Source organism: Giraffa tippelskirchi, chromosome 7 (genome assembly GCF_054371585.1).
Source record: "Giraffa tippelskirchi isolate mGirTip1 chromosome 7, T2T-mGirTip1v1.2.pri, whole genome shotgun sequence".
Taxonomy (NCBI): Eukaryota; Metazoa; Chordata; class Mammalia; order Artiodactyla; family Giraffidae; genus Giraffa; species Giraffa tippelskirchi.
This window is the reverse complement of record NC_137281.1, coordinates 85,181,636-85,199,819: the sequence shown is the minus strand read 5'-3', so window position 1 is coordinate 85,199,819 and position 18,184 is coordinate 85,181,636. Positions and strand designations below refer to the sequence as shown.

The 18,184-nt window shown below is 35.0% G+C and overlaps 1 protein-coding gene and 1 non-coding gene across 7 annotated transcripts in view; both read left to right on the top strand.

The window, feature by feature from the left end:
* The window catches only part of MYO9A (myosin IXA), a 223,508-nt gene that overhangs the window by 138,670 nt on the left and 66,654 nt on the right, over positions 1–18,184 (top strand). For all 6 annotated transcript variants that reach the window (XM_081506178.1, XM_081506177.1, XM_081506176.1 and 3 more), the window contains 5 exons: positions 454–529; positions 4,334–4,477; positions 6,065–6,104; positions 12,971–13,093; positions 17,381–17,461. In XM_081506178.1, coding sequence (XP_081362304.1) covers positions 454–529; positions 4,334–4,477; positions 6,065–6,104; positions 12,971–13,093; positions 17,381–17,461 — 464 coding nt within the window. The remainder of the gene's footprint in view (positions 1–453; positions 530–4,333; positions 4,478–6,064; positions 6,105–12,970; positions 13,094–17,380; positions 17,462–18,184) is intronic.
* Positions 293–474, top strand: LOC145516028 (U2 spliceosomal RNA). The gene has a single exon (XR_014061207.1). It is a non-coding gene; the product is annotated as a U2 spliceosomal RNA (small nuclear RNA).

Sequence of the window (18,184 nt, the reverse complement as noted above, 5' to 3'; positions counted from 1 at the left end):
TAAAATCTACAATTCATGTCAGCAATATACTATTGCTGAAAAGTGATGCAAATAAATTAATGTTTTGAACACTAAATGATTAAATATTTAATATTGAATATTAAAATAAGAAAAGAACTTGTACACTTCTAGGCCTTCAGCCCAGTTACCCTTGGATTTCCTAAAAATATTTAAATGAGAGAAGAATTTAAAGAATTTATTATTAAATTCCCTAATTGGTTTCATTGTTGACTAAGATTTATAAGTAACAGTCATGGGACTTGGTTCATATTTTTATTTAGATGTTTCTGATACCGCTTCTCAGCCTTTTGGCTAAGATCAAGTGTAGATGTTTCTGATATGTTTAGCAGTATTTGCTATTTAAGTATATTAATTTCATTTGCTCTTAGAAAATCTGTTTTGTCTTTAGTCTCTGGTAGCACTGATTGAAAATTTTTGCTTTCTATACACTAGATATAACTCGGAAAAATCCCAGAACACCTCTTTCTGATCTCCAGGGCATGAATACTCTAAATGAAAAAAACCAACAGTAAGTATGTTTGGTTTATGTTTTCAAGGAAGTACAGAAGAAATAGCTCAAATTTTTAGTAATAATACTTCTGGGGCTTTAAAAATATGAAGAAAATCAGACCTTTTAAAAAACCTTCTTAAAACTGTAATAAGGTTAGAGTTAACAATAGAGTATATTATCTAAGATTGCTTCTGGTAAAATGGTTGTACAATTAAAAAAAGTTTCCCCAGAATGATTAAAAATGAGTTCATATGTTTTCATTTCTGAGACTTTTCTGGCATTTTATGTCTTTTGCAAAAGTAATGAGTTTTTTGCTTCTTTCCATGGAGAAATCTTACTGGTAAGTAATAACTGAGTAATTTGATTTATATCAAACCGTCTGAAACCTTTTCTTTAAACTTTTGCCACATTTAAATACTCCAGTACCTTTTCTTGATGAATGTGGTAACCACAGCTTACCTTTTACCATTTTCAATGAAGAATTCTTGAGTAAAATTTGAAAGTACCAAGTACAAGTAATTTTCTGAGTTTGTAAATAAAACTCCTGTTTCCTTTGCACATACTATTTTATAAAGATTGTACTTTAAATAAGCAAAAGAATATTGTTTAATATCTAGAGTTTTCTGTGTACATTTTGAACATCAAGAGAATTGAGCTTCTTAGTGCCCTGGAAAGACACTAAATTTAGGATGATCTATTTAGAATTTAGAATTATGGTTTAACTTCATTGATCAGGTTTTCCATTTTGAATTACTATGTCTTCCTAATGTATATTGTTACTTCTCTGCTCCACAACTTTTTTACAACTCTTTATTGCTTATTACAAGAAGTCTTGGTTCACTATTTTAACCTACAAGAACTTTCACAGCCCAAGTATCAGACCTCAACTCTACTTTAATGCCAGCAAATTGAATGACTTACTGTCTTTGTAGTGTATGTATGACAGTTGGCTGCTGACAAAAATCACCATTATATGTGCATGTTAGATTTTACTCAAGAACAAATGAAATCATTCATCTGGTGATCCTGTGTACCTTTTTTCAATATACTGGCAGTGTTCTTACCCTGGTCATTAGAGATCCCTAACTTAAGGATCTCATTTTCTTGATTTGCGTAAAAAAAGGAACTGTGACTTGTTGCATTTCCCAAAGCAATTTAATGGTTTAGATTTCTGAATTCCTAATTTGTGGACTTTCTTTCTTTCTTTTTTTTCTTTTTGACTGCTGTGTGTGGCTTGTGGGACCTTAATTCCCCCACCAGGGACTGAACCTGGGCCGCCACAGTGAAAGTGCCACATCCTAGCCACTGGGCCACCAGGGAATTCCCAAGTTTGTGTTTCTTTGTACTGCTTTCAAGTCTGAGGTGATCTGTATGAGCTTCTGTTTTTATACATTAGTTGAAATAGTCTGATATTTTGTTTTAAGATTAATCAGTCTGGGTTCAAGCAGCTAACTGAATTTAGGGACTCATGGAAAGACAGTCTAATTTCATAAAGATGTGTGTATAAGCTCATTTATGAGACCCTTCTTCACAGAGAAATTGATCACACTAGCTTGATTCTTTTCCTTTGCATACAATAAAGAAAGATATTTGGCACTGAAGTAATGTTATCAGGATAAGGCCAGCTAGTAGCTTTAACAGGAGCTCCTTCAGCTCATGTTTGTTGTATTGCTGAGTTTATTTTAGACATATTTTAGAGAAAATTGGCGAGAAGATGGAGAGGATAGAAAAATAGATACTTAGAAAATCAAATGAGTCATGAAACTATTAGCCTGTATCTACTGAGTAGAGGTTTTTGGACCTTACCTATGGAATATCCCTAATTAGTGAGTCATAAATGAAAGAGTGGAACAACCAATTTGGTGGTGATCTAGGGCTAAGAATTGAGGTAGTCTTTGTAAAACAAGGAAATGCAAATATAAATCTGTTTTTAGCTGTGTACATTTTCCTTGAGTGAGAGATAAAGGCTTCATTACCTTCCCACTAGTAATGGATAAAAGTTCTAATTTCTCCACATCCTTGTTGTTTTGTTATTGCCTGTCTTAACAGGATTAAAGTAGTATCTCCTTGTAGTTTTGATTTGTATTTCCCTAATAACCAATCATGTTCAGCATCTTTGTATGTGCTTATTGTTGACTTGTATATCTTTTTTGATGATTCATATATCTTGTTTGAGCAAATGTCTACTTTGCCCATAAAATTTTTCTTGTATGTACTCTTTCCATATGTATAAATATAATTGTCTTAAACAAAACCACACCATACAGCAATACTTTAGATTTGATAATATATGCAGACAATTTTTTATGCCATTAAATAACTATTCTACGACATGATTTTCAATGACCTTATAGACTCCCATTGGTATGGTTATGATGTGATTTCTTCATTTATTTCCAATTGTTGGCTATTTAAGTTGTTTCTAATTTTTTGGTGTTGATGAAAATTTTTATAGATAAAGTTTTTCATGTTTGATTATTTTCTATTGTTCTTCATCAGAAACTTGACCAGGAGGATAGAACAAAGCTATTAAAAGATTTTGAAGATATTGTCCTGTCTATCTAAAAAGTGGTATAATTTAAATAAAGAACTAATGGGAAAATAAATATTTTAAGGTTATATTCCATTTTTAAATAGTTTCAAAAATAGTACAAAGGAAAAATAGTTTATAGAGTCCTATGTACTCTTCATTCAGTTTTCCTTGAAAGAATCTTATGTAGTAGTAGTACATTATGAAAACCAAGAAAATTACATTGTTTTATTAATATTAACTAGACTATAGTTTTCACCATTTAAAAAAAATCTGTGTTTGTATATATGTAGTTTCTTTGCAATTTTATCTCCCTGGTGGCTCAGTGGTAAAGAATCCACCTGCCAATGCAGAAAACATGGGTTCAATCCCTGGGTCGGGAATATCCCCTAGAGAAGGAAATGGCAACCCACTCCCGTATTCTTGCCTGGCAAATCCCATGACAGAGGAGCCTGGTGGGCTATATAGTCCATGGGGTCAAAATAGAGTCAGACACAGTTTAGTGACTAAACAACAGTGGCATAGATTTGTGTAACCAGCACCACAATCAGCATGCAGAACTCTTTCATCATCATAAAAGAATTGATTCATACTGCTTATTTGTATTCTTTTTCTTCCATGTCCCTTTCCTGTCTCTAGCAACCACTAACATGTTCTTCATTTCTATAGTTTTATTGTTTTGATAATGTTATATACATCAAATTATATGGTATAAAACTGTCCTTTGCCTTCTTAGGTTCAATGGCTATAGGCCTGTAAATTAAACTAATGAAAGACAGTTAACAGGAAAAAAAGCAAACAGTTTTTATTTCTATTTTATGTACATTGAATATTCTCAGAAAAGAAGTGAAACTCAGAGAAGTGGTTACACTCAGGCTAATATATACTTTTTAAAGGATAGGGATTTGGGGCCTGAAACAAAGACAAAAGACATGACAGTATCTTATACTACATTATATTATTTACTGATTGTTAAATGGTATGTATAGCTATATGGTGTGCTCATCATGTACTTTTGAATGTGAATGTGGTAGAATCCTAGAAATATTTGGTTCTGAGATTCTAAAAGATTAGGCCAAATTGATCAGTAATCTCTTTGATAAAACCATTTTCTGCTGGTTTAGCATTTTTTTCTAAATTTTAACTTGAATGTTTAAAGCTTTGTTTTACTTTTTAAAGTAAAGTAAAGTTTTGACTTCAGTGTTTAAAGCTTTGTTTTACTTTTTAAAGAAATTTCTGGAGTGTTAGGGATGTCTCAATTAAGGAAATTGTACTATATTTAATTTTTACAGTGAAACATTTGATTTTGCCTGGAATGGCAGAACTGGGATTTGCCAGAGTAAACTATCAAGTAACACCTCCTTGCTTGATAAAGATGGGATATTCGCTAATTCAGCTAGCAGCAAACTCTTGGAGAGAGCCCATGGGATTCTCACGTTAGTATTGATCAACAATATGGCTTGCTTTTTTTAATAACTGATTAAAAATTTCTGGCTAAAAAAGAAGAGAGGTAATTGTGAAGCATTATTTTCATGAGTAGAATTTTAAGTGAAACAAGACTGAAAAGTAGTCAGAATTTAGAACTGTGACAGTCTCATGTATTATAAAGCTGGTATTTGTTTATTTGTTTTCGTGACTGAATATACTTATGGAGATGATTCTTTATTGCTCTTTAACAGACTCTACATCCAGAGAGAGCAAATACTGTTAGCTTTTTTTTAGGATTCCTAGTTTTTAATTGCAGTTGCCCTTTAATTCTGGCATTCTTAACAAGTTGGGCAGGTAAATGTCTTATGAAATGGTGAATGAGACCACATACAGTTGACCCTTCAACACTGCATGGGTTAGAGGTGCCAACCAGAGGGTTGGCACAATGGAAAATTTATGTGTTTCCTATAGTCAGCCCTCCATATCCACTGCTCCTCAGTATCTGTGATTCCACATCCACAGATTTCAACCAGTCTCAGATCAAGTAGTACTGTTGTAGTTCATGTTGAAAGAATTCCATGTGTAACTGGACCCTTACAGTCTAAACTGTTGTTGTTCAAGGGGCACCTGTATGGTGATACATAATACTTGCTGAAACGTGCTGTTTCTCCCTACCTGATGTAGAACTGGTTTCAGGATATAAGTATTAACGATGCATGGGAGACCAGTAAAAAGTTCTTACCTACCTATATCAATATATTTAAAACACTTCCAAAACATATTTTTTGACCATTAGCTTGAAGTGTGACTAGATTATATTTCTTAATCCCTAAGTCATCTCTTAACAGTGTCAATAAGCTCAATTTATATGTCATGCTACATTCCAGAATTGTGAATAAACTCATTTAATCCTCACAGCAACTCTGTGAGGTTGATAGTATTATCATTCTTACATTGTCTTACATTATCCTTTTTACACTGTTACATAATGAAACCAAGTTTTAAAGAGATCAAAATCATACCTTGGTAGGTGATAGAGCTCAGATACAACAAGCTCAGGTCTTCCTGATTCCCCAGCCCATGTTCATAAGCACTGGGTTTTATTCCTTTTTTGTAGCCATTTGGAAAAAAAAAAAAAGGTTTGATTGAAATGTGATATTGAATTATGAATAAAGAAAAAAAGAGCAGAGCAGAATTTTTAGTTTCTGAAAATGGAAGATCATAAGTCTTAGTGAAAAGTACATTTTAATAATTCATGAAATTAGGCATCTTTTTAAGTTTAAAATGACAGAAACAAAACCTCTGTAGGTTAAGAATGCAGAGCCCTGTTAGTGTCCAAAAGAAAATGAAACTTGAGCTTTGAATCTACATCATGTTACTGATCATCAAGCTCAATCTGTTTGTACCCGTATTATGGAGCAGGCATGTCTTTACTTTGGTTATCCTTCCTTCCCAAAGGTGCCTGCTTAGTTGAATTAGTGTTTTCATTTAAAGGACCTATAACTTGGAAGTGGGTATATAATGTTCTTTTTGTAGAGAACGTGAAATTCATCATTCCGATTTTTTTTTTTCTAATGTAAGATTTGTCTCTATAGGAGAAACAAAAATTTCAAATCCAAACCTGGGCTTCCAAAGGTGAGTATTATGAAAATATTTTTTCCTTTGTGCCTCACTTCATGAATGTTTTTTTTATTATTCATGCAAACAATTTGTAGAAATCATAAACTAGAAGTATCTTATTTGTACCCAAAATAGAGATTAATTTCGTATGTTCAGTTAAAACCATTTTAGAAATAATGCTGAATGTTATTATGAAATGGCAAAGCTTAATGCTTCAGATAAATATTTGTGATATATCTCACTTTCTAGTGTTTGAAAAGCTTCTGAATATAAATGTGAATTTTTGTTGAGTAATTGCCTCTGCATAGATTTTTTCATTTCTCCTTAAATCAGGTTAAGGAGACATTCTGAATTTTATCTGATTTAAAATTTTTAAAATTTTATCTGATTTAAAAATAATTTCTGTCATCATCATTAACATTAGTTAGCCTGCCTGGTTTTTCTGTAAAGGTCCAGTTGGACTTGGCAGGCTCATCTGGTCTGGGTTATAACTACTTGGCTCTGCTGTCATAGCACAAATGCAGCTGGAGACAATATGTAACTGAATGGCTGTGACTGTATTCCAATAAAACTTTACTTATGGATACTGAAACTTGAATTTCATATAATTGTTTCAACTATAGAAATCTTATAAAAACAATGGGCATAATTTGGCCCAGGACTTGTAATTTGCTTACTCTAATCTACATGCCAAAATGTTTATTAGATTTACTATAGAAAAATCTTAGAGTTTTTCTTTCTCTTGTGCCCTTCCAAAGGAGTCAGTCGTGTTATTAACTTGGTTAATGAACATAATTCAAAAATTTTAAAGAACTGAAAAAGAGCTGTTTATTCTCAAAGTTCTCTAGTTTAAAAAACAAGAAAATGCATCTGTAGTTTTTCCTTTTACTTAAGTCACCTTATATTTCCAAAGAAAATTTAATGCATTGCTAATGTGATTTGTGGTAGTGGCAAATGTGTTTTAAACCACAAAGAAAACTTACTGAGTGATTTGTGATTATGAAAAATTTTATGTAGAACAGGAGAGGAGACCATGTTCTTTGTCAAATATTTGTTATTGTTCATTTGTCTTTCTTTTTTTTCCTTCACTGTCTCATTAGCCTTTTAGTATTTTGAATGCCACTTGTGGATCTAGCATTTGCCCTGTTCTTTTCATTCTCTTCAGATGGATAACTTACTTTTTTAAATTGAAGTATAGTTGATTTAAAATGTTGTATTAATTTTTGCTGTACAGCAGAGTGACTCCTTGTATCTGTATATACATTGTTTTGTAACTTGTTAAACTTCATATGATAGTCAACAAGAATATGTTAGATACATCTGAAGTCAATAATTCCATTCAGTTATCAAACACAGGAATCCCATCTATTTCTCAATTTTTAAAAATTAAATGTAGCTAATTTTTTGTTTATTTTAGTGTTTTGTGTATTCAAGTTAAGTTCAGTTCAGTCGCTCAGTCGTGTCTGACTCTTTGCGACCCCGTGAATCGCAGCACGCCAGGCCTCCCTGTCCATCACCAGCTCCCGGAGTCCACCCAAACCCATGTCCATCGAGTCGGTGATGCCATCCAGCCATCTCATCCTCTGTCGTCCCCTTCTCCTCCTGCCCCCAATCCTTCCCAGCATTAGGGTCTTTTCCAATGAGTCAACTCTTCGCATGAGGTGGCCAAAGTATTGGAGTTTCAGCTTCAACATCAGTCCTTCCAACAAACACCCAGGACTGATCTCCTTTAGGATGGACTGGTTGGACCTCCTTGCAGTCCAAGGAACTCTCAAGAGTCTTCTCCAACACCACAGTTCAAAAGCATCAATTCTGCGGCGCTCAGCTTTCTTCACCATCCAACTCTCACATCCATACATGACTACTGGAAAAACCATAGTCTTGACTAGACGGACCTTTGTTGGCAAAGTAATGTCTCTGCTTTTAAATATGCTATCTAGATTGGTCATAACTTTCCTTCCAAGGAGTAAGCGTCTTTTAATTTCATGGCTGCAGTCACCATCTCCAGTGATTTTGGAGCCCAGAAAAATAAAGTCTGACACTGTTTCCACTGTTTGCCCATCTACTTCCCATGAAGTGATGGAACCAGATGCCATGGTCTTAGTTTTCTAAACGTTGAGCTTTAAGCCAACTTTTTCACTCTCCTCTTTCACTTTCATCAAGAGGCTCTTTAGTTCTTCTTCGCTTTATTTAGTATTAGAGAGGCAGCATAGTCTATGAGAGTATAGACCTTGGAGTAAAACTGACCTACATTCAGTAATGGATCTGTTGTTACTTGCTCTCTGATCTTTGGAGTAAATTCTCTAACTTGTCTTAACTTCTGTCTCTTCATTTGTAATGTGAGGGATAATATATGTTAGGATGAAATACATATATTTGGTATGTGCGTGATTATTGTTGCTAAGTCGTGTCCAACACTTTTGTGACCCTGTGGACTGTAGCGTACCAGGCTCCTCTGTCCATGGGATTTCCCAGGCAAGAGTGCTGGAGTGGAAAAAAAAAGAATCCTGGAGTAGGTTGCCATTTCCTACTCCAGAGGATCTTCCTGACCCAGGGATCAAACCTCCATCTCCTGCATTGGCAGCAGATGTTCACCACTGAGCCACCAGGACAGCCCATGTGCATGATTAGTATTCAGTAAATAATTATTTTCTTCATATTTTCTACCAAAATGTTAGAGTTGAATTTGTGGCTTATATGTGTACATAGGTATATGTATAATGTGTAGTTTGTTTAGTAACCTCACTCTTCATCTTAGTTTCCTACCCTTATTTAAATATACCTTATTTTTTCTAATTAGGCTTAGTGAATGTTTTGCTTGTTTCTTTCAGTCTAGTTCAAACCAAGGCAAAATAAATTTTTATATTTATAAAATTAAATTAGCAGATCCTAGATCCTCATTGACCATGGTCATTTTTGACTAAGATATTTCTGTTGCATTAAGTTAGTTTTACACGTAGTGTGGAAGGAAGCAGCAGCAATGCAGATAACCTAAACTTTTTTTCCCTTTTGCTCTTTTGTGAAATCTGAAACTGCTTTCTTACCTTGAGTGTGAATCATTGATGTACATATTCCTACAACTTTTATTGCTACTGGAAATAAGATTCAGTCACTTGTATTAAGGGCACCTCTAGCATCTCATTTTATTGATAAAGGTAGGATTTAGAATGCTTTTTTTTTTTTTACAATTCTGAATAAACACAGGCAAATATTAAACACACATAACCCTCCAATAGCCCTTAGCCCTCTGTTAATATAGTTCTGTTTTGATAGTACTTTTTTCTTCTAGAGAGTACTTTCCCTCTCATAGCTTGAAACCATCACTTCTATTAAATATATCTTTATAATTTGATCTGTCTTTAAATTTCTAGTCTTTTACCCACAGTTCCACTGTTGTACATTTCTACTGTGACATCCTGCTCATATCTCAGACTTGACGCCCTAAGAGACTTTTCTGTGTCACTCCCCTACTGAATTTTGTAGTCACTCAGGCTCAAACCTTGAAGATAAGTTTATTATCCATTTTAGTTCTCTTTAACAGCATGAGCAATATCTTCTTAATCTTTGTATCTACAGCACCTTGCACAGCAGGCAGTAAATAATTGTTTGAAAAAGAATGAACTGACTAATCTGAATAAACTAAACAATGAAGATGAAGTTAAGCAAGGAATAAAGTAGATAATGAACAGAAGATCTAGGAAAGGAATTAAATCCATATCTGTTTTCTGCTAGATCTTGGACCCTCATTTCAGTCCTTGTCACATCATGCTGGGCTATTGAAGCTGTCCCTTAACTGGTTTTATCTCTTTCTTGCCTTCTTAGCCTCCTGTCCACTGCCTTGTTCTGCTCTGCCTTATATCTCCATTCTTCCTTGCGCTGTTTTATCTTCATAAATCAGAATAACCCTGAGATTATCATTTTTTTTTAATGTCTTTATAGTCTGTTTCCTTGTACTTGAATGCAGTGTATTCTGACCACTTAGAACAGAACCGGATCTGTAGTAATTACTGAATATTTCTTGATAGATCTAATCATGATGAGTTTCATGGGCAAAAGTCTGAGGAAACATTGTTCAAAAATCATTGCTTGTTAACCATTCTTTCATTCATCCAGCTAATATTTATTGAGTTTGCAGAACCAGGGGCTTTCCTGGTGGCTCAGATGATAAAGAATCTGCCTGCAATGCGGGAGATTGAACCCAACCCTGGGCTCAATCCCTAGATTGGGACGATCCCCTGGAGGAGGGCATGGCAACCCACTCCAGTATGCTTGCCTGGAGCATCTCTATGAACAGCAGAGCCTGGTGGGCTACAGTCTGTGGGGTTGCAAAGAGCCAGACACGACTGAGCAGCTGAGCACGGCACATGTAGAACAGGACACTGTTTTAGACATTGGTAGTACAGGGATGAACAGTCTAGTCAAAGAACTCTTGCTCTCTTATAGTGATTCTTTCAGAGAAAGAGAAAAACAATAAAAGATTTAGATGATATTATATGCAAAGAGGAAGATGAAATGACATATTATTAGCATACAGGTGGGCTGCTTTGGGGTATGCAAGTAATAACTTTATGAAAAAGTTTGGGTATTTAAGCTATAAGTTGAATACTAAGAAAAATCGACCCATGTCAGTTCAGTTCAGTTGCTCAGTTGTGTCCGACTCTTTGCGACCCCATGAATCGCAGCACGCCAGGCCTCCCTGTCCATCACCAACTCCCGGAGTTTACCCAAACCCACGTCCATAAAGTCGGTGATGCCATCCAACCATCTCATCCTCTGTCGTCCCCTTCTCCTCCTGCCCCCAATCCTTCCCAGCATTAGGGTCTTTTCCAATGAGTCAACTCTTCGCATGAGGTGGCCAAAGTATTGGAGTTTCAGCTTCAACATCAGTCCTTCCAATGAACGACCAAGACTGATCTCCTTTAGGATGGACTGGTTGGATCTTCTTGCAGTCCAAGGGACTCTCAAGAGTCTTCTCCAACACCACAGTTCAAAAGCATCAATTCTGCGGCGCTCAGCTTTCTTCACCCTCCAACTCTCACATCCATACATGACCACTGGAAAAACCATAGCCTTGACTAAACGGACCTTTGTGGGCAAAGTAATGTCTCTGCTTTTTAATATGCTGTCTAGGTTGGTCATAACCTTCCTTCCAAGGGGTAAGCGTCTTTTAATTCATGGCTGCAGTCATCATCAGCAGTGATTTTGGAGCCCATAAAAATAAAGTCTGACACTGTTTCCTCATCTGTTTTCCATGAAGTGATGGGACCAGATGCCATAATCTTTGTTTTCTAAACGTTGAGCTTTAAGCCAACTTTTTCACTCTCCTCTTTCACTTTCATCAAGAGGCTCTTTAGTTCTTCTTCACTTTCTGCCATAAGGGTGGTGTCATCTGCATATCTGAGGTTATTGATATTTCTCCTGGCAATCTTGATTCCAGCTTGTGTTTCTTCCAGCCCAGCGTTTCTCGTGATGTACTCTTCATACAAGTTAAATAAGCAGGGTGACAATGTACAGCCTTGACGTACTCCTTTTCCTATTTGGAACCAATCTGTTGTTCCATGTCCAGTTCTAACAGTTGCTTTCTGACCTGCATACAGGTTTCTCAAGAGACAGGTCAGGTGGTCTGGTATTCCCATCTCTTTAAGAATTTTCCATAATTTGTTATGGTCCACACAGTCATAGGCTTTGGCATAGTCAATAAAGCAGAAATAGATGTTTTTCTGGAACTCTCTTGCTTTTTCGATGCTCCAGCAGATGTTGGCAATTTGATCTCTGGTTCCTCTGCCTTTTCTAAATCCAGCTTGAACATCTGGAAGTTAACAGTTCATGTACTGTTGAAGCCTGGTTTGGAGAATTTTGAGCATTACTTTACTAGCATGTGAGATGAGTGCAAGTGTGCGGTGGTTTGAGCATTCTTTGGCATTGCCTTTCTTTGGGATTGGGATGAAAACTGACCTTTTCCAGTCCTGTGGCCACTGCTGAGTTTTCCAAATTTGCTGGCATATTGAGTGCAGCACTTTCACAGCATCATCTTTCAGGATTTGAAATAGCTCAACTGGAATTCCATCACCTCCACTAGCTATGTTCGTAGTGATGCTTTCTAAGGCCCACTTGACTTCCCATTCCAGGATGTCTGGCTCTAGGTGAGTGATCACACCATCGTGATTATCTGGGTCGTGAAGATCTTTTTTGTATAGTTCTTCTGTGTATTCTTGCCACCTCTTCTTAATATCTTCTGCTTCTGTTAGGTCCATACCATTTCTGTCCTTTATTGTGCCCATCTTTGCATGAAATGTTCCCTTGGTAGCTCTAATTTTCTTGAAGAAATCTCTAGACTTTCCCATTCTATTGTTTTCCTCTATTTCTTTGCATTGATCACTGAGGAAGGCTTTCTTATCTCTCCTTGCTATTCTTTGGAACTCTGCATTCAGATGGGAATATCTTTCCTTTTTTCCTTTGCCTTTTGCTTCTCTTCTATTCACAGCTATTTGTAAGGCCTCCTCAGACAGCCATTTTGTCTTTTTGCATTTCTTTTCCTCAGGGATGGTATTGATCCCTGCCTCCTGTACAATGTCACGAACCTCCGTCCATAGTTCTTCAGGCACTCTTACCAGATCTAATCCCTTGAGTTTGCCTTGGTTAGACCTTCCCAGTTTAACATGTGGGAATTGTGGAACTTAAATCACATCCAGAACCTGAGATGTAAGAGTTTGAGAAATACAGTTTCTTTTTAGCTGATGGGTAGAGTGTGTATTGAATATTAATCTCCCATATTCACCACAGTCATACATAGAAATAATAAATACTGGCTTACAACTTTGTTTTTCCTATTCTTAGATCAATTTATGTGAAGAATTTGATTTCTTCCCCCTGTTTTTCAGCATTTGCTGGAAGTAAAGTCTTTAAAGCATCTAACAAGATTGACGCTACAGGATCGCATTACCAAGTCTCTTCTTCATTTGCACAAGAAGAAGAAACCTCCCAGCATCAGTGCCCAGTTCCAGGTTGTTTCCTGTTTACTTTTTTTTCCTTTTATTTTTAACAAAGAAGAATCTGTTTTGTTCAGATTGACATCATAAGGTCAAAGTAATCTGCAAAATTCATGTGACTAAAAAGTTATAGTAGAATGGTCCTTTTGGTTGGTAGTACCAGTGATAGGAGAAAAATCAGGTGCTTTTGTTCGTCTCTGGGTAGTATGTAGTATGTATCCCAAAGAGGAATTCATTATATTCAGCTTGAGGAGAAAAGCACCAGAAAGTTGACTGCCCAGATGTGGCACTGTTAACACATGATGTATGTTTTTTTTCTCTGTATATTTAAACTTCATGCTACTGCCATCATTATTTAACTAAATGGAATTGTAAGGTTTTTCTTGACTTTTTATTTTAGTTTTGTATATATAGGAATCTAGATCATTTTATTGTGACTGTGCATTTAGGAATAAATATCATAATAAATTAACCAAATCACCTCCAGAATGAATTTCAAAATACTCTTCATTTTTCCTGTTCTTATCAGATTATCTCTAATATTCTGTTCATTTACTAGATATTTATGAAAATGATCTGAAAATCTGAAGAGTAATGGTATTTTAGATAATTTTATTCTACCTTGTTTTTTATCACTCACAGAAGCAGTAAGTAATAAGTAAAGCATTGTTAACTAAAAATTTATTTATCTACTGATAGCTGTATTTCTATTTGTTAGCACTTTTTCAGTGCTCCTTTTTAATCCAGGATATCTGAATGTAAATTATCTACTAACATGTCACTGGATATGATCTTATTTGATTTATAAGCACAGTCCTTCAACCTATAAGCTAGAAATGTCATTTTATTTTAGACAGTTTTCACCATAGGCCCAGAGAAAAAGCTACTTGGTCAAATGTTTTTTCCAAAAAAAAAAAAAACAAGATTGCAGAGCCAAATAACTTACTAGGTCCTAATAAAGTTAAAGGAAAGACAATTGAATATAAGATGGAAGCTCTGCCATGAATTTTACACAAACCTTCTTAAATCACAATCCTATGGGTTAATGGTATTTGATTATTTAAAAAGAGAGAGGTGTTGCTTGACCCTATTTATCTAAGGAACCATTAGTCTCCTTTGCATGATTAGGAAGAGTAGAACCATTAAGCTATTGTGTCCTTTGTTTTATCATCTTGGTTCTTTTACAGGTGCCTCTTTATCAAACTCAGTCTTTAACCTGAAGAATACTCGTTATAGCTACTACAGTAAAAACTTAATTATAGTCCTATAATGTCCCTTAAAATCCCCCAAATTCAGAAATTATGGATATTTTCAAATTATATTCATGTATTGTATTTAACGTTTACAAAGAGTCATCTGTAATGTTTCTAATGTGTTGTTAAATATTATGAGTAATGAATTAATTTTTCTAAACTTTTTATTATTTAGAAAATACAGTGAACAAAAACAAATGAAAATCATTTACCATCCAGAAACATAATGATGAATGTACTGTGTTTTTCATATTCCTTATTAAATATTTATACATATGCATTATCTATTTTTCCTCCAATTCTGTGAGATAAATACCATCATTCTTATTGTACAGATGAAGAAATTAGAAGTGATGGACATAGACGGCAGCCAGGTGTCTATGATTTCACGCCCTTCTTGTGAATGAATATTTAATTTCATCAAAGTGAAATTGTAGAACTCATTAAGGATTAACTAATATAGGAATTGCCCTTCTATTATGAACATCTAGAAAACTAGGCAAAAGGTAAAAATAGAGTGTTTTTAGTTATCAGACAATAAGCATTACAGGATTATGATCCCTGAGAAAAGGGAAATAAATGAGGCAAGTCCCAGGTTACTACACAAAGATAGTTTTCTGTAGCACAGGGAGAGGGAGCCCAAACAAATGCCAAAGGTTTTGCTCTGAACCTGCCCTCACAGTGCTTAATAAAAGTAAGTCTTGAAAGAATCAAAATGATCCTGTGTAACTCAACCCCAGGGGCAACTGTCTGTTGCTCTTTAAAGAAATACAGCAAAATCAAAGAATATAAAATCACTTCAGTGTCCAATGTGAAATTATTAGGCATGTGAAGAATCAGGGAAAGAACCACCCATAACAAGACAGAAAAATTAATCGTTAGAAACAGATTGTAAAAATAACAGAGATGACGGAAATAGTAGATGAGGATCTCAAATAGCTATTATAAACCACATAAATATGTCCAGAGATATAAGGAAAACGTGAATTATAGTGAGAAAAAAATAGAAGATAGGAAAAAGACTCAAATGATTAATCATTTCAGAGATTAAAATTGTAATATTTGGAAATGAAATACACTAGTTGGGATTAGTGCCGAAATAGTGAATTAGACTTTACATTTACTTTAAAATGCAGAGACATGTAATAAACAATGCTGGGGGAAAAAAGAAAAAAAAGCATTAGTAGCGTGTGGGAAAATACTAAGTCACTGAACATAGATGTAATTGACATCTAAGAAGGAAAGGCAAAAGGGGGGATACAGAAAAAATTTTGAGGAAATAATGACCAAAATATTTTCTGATTTTTATGAATAATGTAAGCTCAAATATCAAAGAATCTCAACAAGTCCTGAGCAAGCCCTCCCCAAGCATATCAAGACACATCACATCAAATTGCTAAAGCCAGTTAAAAAAAGAAAATTTTAAATACAACCAAAGAAAAAAGACGATATTTATGTTCTATGAAATGAAAATAAGAATAACAGTGTGTTTCTCATCATAAACTATGAAAACCAGAATTCAAGAGTAATATTTTTAAAAGCCTGAAAGAAAAAAAAAATTGTCACTCTAAAATTCTCTTCACAAGTGAGTAATGAAGGTTAGAGATTTTTTAGACAAACAAAAGTTGAGAGATTGCAGTTCCAGGAAATCTACAATATAAGAATGCTAAATTTGGGATAAAAATGATGAGAAACCACAGAATTTGTATCTATTCAAAACATTAAGATTGCCAGAATTAAAGTATTTTAAAAAGAAATGAGAATAAAGCATCAAAATTTCTGCAGTGCAGCTAAAGTAATATTCCAAGGTTTATTTATAACAATAAATTCTCTTATTAGAAAAAGTAAAAGCCTCACATCAGTAATCTAAAGTTCTTCCCTAGGAAACTAGAAAAAGAAGAACATTAAACCCAAAGCAAACAGGAGTGAAATGATAAAGTAGAAATAATCAATGAAATAAAAAACAAAAAGAGAAGGCCTCAAATCAGTAATCTAAGGTTCTACCCTAGGAAACTAGAAAAAGAAAAACATTAAACCCAAAGCAAACAGGAGTGAAATGATAAAGTAGAATCATCAATGAAATAAAGAACAGAAAAATAATAAGAGAAAACCCGATGAAATAAAAAAGCTGGTTCTTTGAAAATATCAGAAAATTTATAAACCTCCAGTTAGACTAACCTGGAAAAAACAGGCAAAGCACAAATAATCAGCATCAAGAATGGAAGAGGGACCATCGTTACATACTTAAAGGTTAAAATTGAAGCAGGAGACTGCTACCTTCCTGTATATCCTACGGCAGGAGTCCCCAGCCTCTGGGATCTAACGCCTGATAATCTGAGGTAGAGCTGATGTCATGATAATAGAAATAAAGTGCACAATCAATGTAATGCACTTGAATCATCCTGAAACTATCCTCCCACCCGGCTCCAGTTCGTGGAAAAACTGTCTTCTGTGAACCTGGTCCCTTGTGTCAGAAAGGTTGGGGACTGCTGCCCTACTGAATGGTTTCCCCAAAGTTGCTCTAATACTGCATCCATTTGAATAAAATTGTTTCATGAAGTCTGAAGAAAAGTAAAATTTATTGTAGACTTGTTGTGTAGTTGCTAAGTCATGTCCAACTCTTTGGGACTCCAAGGACTGTAGCCCGCCAGGCTCCTCTATCCGTGGGTTTTTCCAGGCAAGAATGCTGGAGTAGATTGCCATTTCCTTTTCCAGGGGATCTTTCCAAACCGAGGATTGAAACATTGCCTGCTTGGCAGGTGGATTCTTTACCATTCAGCCACCTGAGAAGCCCCCATTATATATTTAGCTGACTATAAAATTATTTGCAGTATTTACCATTGCCAGTCTCTCAGCTTTAAGGTTAAACTGCCATCCTTGTCCTGAACTGGCCTCAGTTTAATCAGTATGGCATTGTATACAATTTGCTTTTCAGAAACAAACCTGGGTCTGTTTATCACTTGTTTTTGCATATTTTACCAATATCATAAATCATTTGTTTCCAGTTTGGAATGAGAGACAGTGGTAACTATATTGCTTTGTATTGCAGGCCTCATTAAGCAAGCTGATGGAAACACTTGGTCAAGCAGAACCGTATTTTGTAAAATGCATTCGCTCTAATGCTGAAAAGGTAAGAATGTCCCTTAAATGAGAGCTTCTAGCTTGGCTTACTTCAAACCAAACTTTAAATTCGTTCTAAGGAGGATATGTGGAGGCAAAGAGCTGTTGAGAATCTTTGTAAGGAAAATGGTGTTCTGAATTTTCTATGGATATCCTTCTAATTTCCTCACTTACCTGCCTATGAACTATTTATATGAGCTCAATTTAGCATTTTCTAGAATTTAGCATCTGCTACAGAAGCAAAAATCTCTTGAAATTCCATTATACAAAAGAATTTTTTGCAACTTTTGTTACCCTAAGATTAATCTCTTGTTCAGACATAAGGTGTTAGTCAATCACTCTTACAGAACTTGCCTGGCGTTTTTCATGTTTAGATTCTTGTCTCTTTAATATAGATTACTCTGGACATTCTTGATTTCCTTCTTGTTTTATGTGACAGTTCCCTTAATTAGAGCTTTGCAAAATGTATCTATTAAGTGTAAACGTTTGTCATCTTTATGTCCATCATAGGAAAAAATAGTTCCAGCCCAAACTTCTGAAATGTAGTAGGAAATTAAGTTCAGCTTTCTTAATTCTTAAGAAGCAGTCTCTAGCTTTGCCAGTTACAAGTTTTGTGGTCTTAGGTGAGTTTCATGACCTCTCTGTAACTTAAATAATTTCATCTGTGTAAGAATATACTGTAATTGTAGGACACCTCATAAGTGTTTTGTGAGTACATGAAAAAAAAAAACCT